This window comes from Mus pahari, chromosome 6 (genome assembly GCF_900095145.1).
Source record: "Mus pahari chromosome 6, PAHARI_EIJ_v1.1, whole genome shotgun sequence".
NCBI classification, from domain to species: Eukaryota; Metazoa; Chordata; class Mammalia; order Rodentia; family Muridae; genus Mus; species Mus pahari.
The window spans coordinates 35,717,379-35,723,286 of NC_034595.1; the positions used below are offsets into that span (position 1 = coordinate 35,717,379).

The window sequence follows — 5,908 nt, forward strand, 5'->3', positions numbered from 1 at the left end:
TTGGTGGCCTTTTTGTCTTATTGACAGTATCTTTTGCCCTACAGAATCAGCGTTTCATTTGAAGCTTGACAGGCAAGGGACTTTTCAGATGGATCATTACAAATGACTGAGAACTATATAGCTGAAAATCATTCTATTGAGTTCAGCAACATTGTGAAGTCAACACGAGATGACTCATATTTTATGCTTTTTTGTCTTTGAAGATCCAAATTCCAGGATTTGTGGACATTTACTCATAGGTGCAGCCAAGAATTCTTTTGCGAAACTAATGGATAAACTTAGCTCGGCAATGGCAAACACCCCTCTGCATAGCAGCCGGAGCATAACGTATGTAGAAAAGGATTCTCTGGTTCAGAGGCTGGCCCGGGGACTTCACAAAGTGAACACGCTGGCCCTGAAGTATGGTTTATGCAGCCATATTCCCATCATGGTATGTGCTATTTCATTTCGTAGTGAATTTAGGATTTATGAGTTAGAACGTGTTTCAAACTCATAATGCAAATCAATTCTATGTGAATAATTAAGTTTTACACAAACTTTTAATAAAATAAAGCCCCTTGAATACATTTACTTATCTGGTTTAGAAATAGCTAGTATTGTTTGTTTGTATAATGTTTGAGTTACTTTAATTTAGTAAAATACTCATTGCTATTGACTTATTAGTAAATTAATAACTGATGTTTCTAAATGTATTCTTATTTAACAACAGAAAAGCACTGCATCATTACAAAAGCAAATATTTGGGTTTACGCAAAGGCTGCATGCAGCTGAGGTTGAGCGCCGCTCCCTGCGCCTCGAGGTGACAGAATACAGACGGACCGTGCATGAGATGAAAAAGGAGCTGGACAAATCACAGAGTCTGCAAACGCAGTTAAACGAATTCAAGCACTCTGTAAGCAAACCCTGGCCATGTGATGCCTTCCTCTCTATCTTTTCCGTAACGCTGATTGTTTGATTATTAGAAATAATTCAAAGTCTCTTTGTTTTAAAAATTTCTGTTATTTTTTCCCAATTTTATTTTTTATTGAAAATAGATTTTTTTCAAACAGTATATTCTGATTAGTTCTGCCTCCCCCATCTCATTCTGGAACTCCATTTCCTCTCCTACCCGAAGCCTTACCCTTTGTTTTTCTTTTTCATTAGCAAACAGGCCATCTAAAAATAGTAAGACAGAGTAGAGCAAAGCAAACAAACATACATAAAAAAACCAAGCCAAAGGAAAAAATACAAGAGAGACATATAGACACAGAGATACATATGTTCATACATACAGGAATCCTACAGAACACAACACTGGAAACTATAATATATACGGAAAGGACCTGGAAGGTTAAAGACAAAAACCTCCAAAAATGCCATTGAGGTTGTGTGTGTGTGTATGTGTGTGTGTGTTGGCCATCGGCTGCTGAGCATAGAGCCTGCCCTTCTGGCGTTTCTCCAGGTTCCTACGGAGAAGCTGAGGCCTGGCTGTCTCTGCTAGGTAGTGCCACCCCGACTGATTCGTATTTGCTATCCCAACCCTACCAAACTAGACTACTGGTATATCCATAAAGTGTTTATGAGTGGATCGAGCTGCCACTGCTAACCTGTAAACTAAACTGCCAATTTCCAGACAACACAGATGGGAGTTGCTTCAAAGAACCTTTTTGAACAGGTTCATTTCCCCCATATCCTTTCTTTCCCACTACCTCTGGTGGGTTAAAATATTTTACAACCATCATTAAAAATAGGTTTTTAAAAAATTAAAGTTGCATGGGTGTGCCTGTATTGTGCATGGGTGTGCCTGTATTGTGCATGGGCGTGCCTGTATTGTTTATGTGCATGCACACACACCAGCACTTGTTTGTAACCACGTGAGTGTGAGAGTTAGAGGCAGCTCTTAGGAGTCCGTTCTCTTCCCCCATGGGCTCGGGCTCAGCCTCAGGGTCAGGCTTGCAGAGCAACAAGCACCTTTGCCAGCCAACCTGTCTTGTTTTTCCCAAGACTCCAGTTTTAAAGCATGTATTTTCATTTTAATTAAACTTCTATTTTTCCAACTGATACAGGCATATGGTTAGCAAAGCTAAGAGCCCTAAAAGGCGTGTGCTGGAATGTAGCTTTCACCTCAGGAAACTTCCCTTTTAAGATGCCTTCTATTGAGGAGCCCACTGTTGGTGGAGGAGGCAAAACTCTCCTCTCTTATATTTTGAGTAATTTTATTCTTAGACTTTATACTCTCTTATAATTTGAATATTTTGAATAAGTTATTTAGTCTCATGTATGTGCTCATGGTATAAATTTTATCTTTAAATTTAATTCAAGCAATGCTCTCTCTCTCTTGCTATCAGTGCATAATTTCTGGGCCCCAAAGAAACAATTTTTGTTATATTTGTGAGAAAACTGAGAGATAAAAAGCTTCATTAAGATGGTAGTAATTTATATTTTCTAGATAAGATACAGTGAAGTATGATTTTTATTCTTCCATATCTAGATTTTTTTTAAAGAATTCAAGTCACGTGGCATCATGTCTGTGATAAATGGAATGAATCTACCTTAAATCCCGTTTAGCAGTGGGAAAGCTATGACTCTCAAACACGTGCAGGCAGTTTGATGAAGAGATTGTGTGTTTCACTACTTCCACATGCACTTTGTAGATGCACCTGTTGTGAGACATTCTGCTCTTTGCACTTCAAGATCACAGTGTCAGGTTTCTTGTTTTAGAAACAAGCGCTTTCCAGGGCGCTCTCACAGAGAGTAGACACTGTATTGCCAGTCATCCTTTATGTTATAGCATAAAGAATATTCTTTAATTATTCTCTGTGTTGGATGAGAGAGCTGAATGGGTTCCTAGTTCCATGCAGATATGTCCTTACAAGATGTGTATGGGCAAGAGAACAAGTCAGGCAAATTTGGATGATGACTGGGAAAAAGAAAGCAAGGTTGCATGATAGTGTGAGCGTGGGTGGGACTGCCAGACAGAGGGCACTGGGCCAGAAAGGGCCGTCAGAGATGGAGCCCACTGATCACAGACATAGGGACCATCGGAATACTTATGGGCATTTGAATAGCTTTCTTAAAGGCTTTGAGTCTTTTAATCATAATCTTCACAAAAAGTTTGGAATTTCAAGTGTTAAGATTTTGACTAAAAAGATAACATTAAAAGTATGATTGTTATACTTTAAAAACTAAAGTCATAGTTTACCTTGACCTTTTATTTTGAGGAAAACAAATTTTATGTTTTGTTTTATAGTAAAGTCTTAGAAATGGTTGCACTATATTGTTTTGCAAATTTACACACACACACACACACACACACACACGACACGTATATATCTATATTTATATACATATATTTTCGTGTACACTGTGTATGTGTCTAGGAGCCTGTGGAGGCCAGAAGAGGACATCAGATCCCCTGGAGCTGGAGTCCCAGGTGGTTGTGAACCTCTCCCCCCATCTTGTGGGTGCTGGGAACTGAACTCTGACCTTCTAGAGGAGCAGTAAGTGCTCTTAAGCACGGAGCCATCTCTCCAACCCCATTTATATTCACTATGTTGGTAAATGCAGCTCTGGAAGAACAAATAGAACAGCAATACAATTGGTTTGCAACTGAGTTTTCTCTCTTCTTTTTAAAGAAATTGATCACCCATGAGAAGTTTGAAAGTGCATGTGAAGAACTAAATAATGCATTACTTCGGGAACAGCAGGCACAAATGCTGCTGAATGAACAGGCCCAGCAACTGCAGGAGCTGAATTATAGACTTGAACTGCACTCCAGCGAGGAAGCTGACAAAAACCAGACTCTTGGAGAAGCTGTTAAGGTAGAGCATCTCTTGTATCATGAGTTGTTCGCTCTTTCCGTGGATCCTGGTGTGTTTGTATATGCCATGCATGGCTCCCGGATAGGGGACAGATCCATAGGTCTGAAATCTTTCTCTGTAAATGACTTATAAGGATGGTATGGAGTGTAATTCCATCCTACTTACAGGCTGTGAGGACATATATGGAAACTGTAAAGATGGAATTTAATGACTGGTTGAATACAAAGTAAGTGTTTTTCCAGTAATAATTTTTAAAAGTATTTTTTAATTGAAAACAACTTTTTATATAATATATTATAATCATGGTTCCCCTCCCCCATTTCCTCTCAAATCTTCTCCATCTGCCTAGCTACCAAGTCCACACTCTTTATTTCTTTTTCTTTAGAAAACTCGGGCAAAACAAAAAACAAAACAAAAAAAAAAACCCCAAACCAGAATAATGAAAAAGGGAAAAAAAAAAACCCCACAAGAACCCCTCCACAGCATACAAACACAAATTCAGAAACCATAATATATAAGCAAAAGATCAGTAAGATAAAAATGCCCAAACAAAGCCATATGAGTGAAAACATCTACAAAAATACCATTGAGTTCATTTTGTGTTGGCTGGCTACTATCTCCCCTCAGGTGTGGTTAATTTATGTAGTGAGATTCCATTGGAAAAACCTAATTTTTCCTTTGCAAGTGTCAGTTGGAGAATGCTTCTTGCTTGGGATAGGAGTTTATGCCTGCTTCTTCCTCTCAGCATTGCGATTCTGTTTGACTTGAACCGTGAACTCCCTGAGCATGCTGCCACAGTCTGTGAGTTCATGTTTGCTTCAGTCCTGTTGTGTCTGAGGAGCCACTGTTTCCTTAGTGTCCTCTTTCCTCACTGGCTTTTACAGTCATTGTGTGTCCTCTTCCACATAGCTAGCTCCCTGACAATCTCATTTAGGACTGAATTTTCGGAAGTCTCTTACTGTCTGCACACGGGTCTCTGTATTAGTTCATATCTACTGTAAGAGGAAGTTTCTCTGCTGATGGCTTAGAGAGGCACGATCTATGAATACCATTAGGAGTTAGTTTTTTGCTATGTTTATTTGGTTTCCCTCTAGGCCCATGGCCACCTAGGTAGTGTCAGGCATGGTTTCCATCTTGTTGAGAGTGGTTGGTTACTCCCATAACATGTGCGCCACTATTGCAACAGCATATCATGAAAGCAGGTCACTCTAGTAGATTTCAGGGTTGGTAGCTGGATTGGTAGCTACTTTTCTCCTCTGGTAGTATTCAGAGTACCATCTAGTACCATGAATACTAACTAGTCAGTAGGGGTGAAGACTCTAGTTAGGCACCAACTCAGCTTCTCTGTGTTTAATGAGATATGTGAATGCTGTCTTCAGCAATAGGTCTTTACCATCAGTTTGTGATAAATAATTTGGCCACATCCTATTCTGTCAAGTCTTTCTCTAATTTGTCATTTTTTTTTCTGCCCCTCAATTAGATGCCACTTTCAAACATGGCTGTTTCCTTCTACAGACTAATCTTACCTTCATTGTTAGGGATTGAAGGTTTGTACTAAGGGCATGTATCCAGTCAGATCATACTATAATCCAGTGTATCTGCATTCTGGCCAATTCATATAGACTTAGAAGGTTGTTGGATGTGATCCCTTGCTAGAGAGGCCCATGTTTCTTGGTTAAAATTCCTCTACACTCTTAACTTTTTCTGCCTCTCCCTATTTAACCCTCCGGTTCCTGTCTCCCCTGTCCTTCCTTAACTACATATTCTATTTCTTCTTTCTTGGGATACCCCTAGCTCTTTACTGTACACCTAACTTCAGTGGTCATATAGATTGTGGCATGCCTATCCAAAGCTTAAGAGCTAGCATTCACATATAGGAGAATGCATAAATACTTGCATCTGGGGGTCTAGATTACCTCTCTCAGGACGAATTTTCCTTTAACTTGTGATTTTTCTCCTTCCTCTATTCCTATTTTCTTATATTTTATCTTTTCATAGTGTCCCAGATTTCTTGGATATTTTGTGGCTGGATGTTTTTAGATTTGACATTTTCTTTTTTTTCTTTTTCTTTTTCTTTTTCTTTTTTCTTTTTTCTTTTTTTTTTTTTT

The 5,908-nt window shown here is 39.0% G+C and overlaps 1 protein-coding gene across 3 annotated transcripts in view; it reads left to right on the forward strand.

The window, feature by feature from the left end:
- The window catches only part of Ccdc171 (coiled-coil domain containing 171), a 317,157-nt gene that overhangs the window by 152,624 nt on the left and 158,625 nt on the right, over positions 1-5,908 (forward strand). For all 3 annotated transcript variants that reach the window (XM_029540270.1, XM_029540269.1, XM_029540271.1), the window contains 3 exons: positions 204-430; positions 710-892; positions 3,615-3,800. In XM_029540270.1, coding sequence (XP_029396130.1) covers positions 204-430; positions 710-892; positions 3,615-3,800 — 596 coding nt within the window. The remainder of the gene's footprint in view (positions 1-203; positions 431-709; positions 893-3,614; positions 3,801-5,908) is intronic.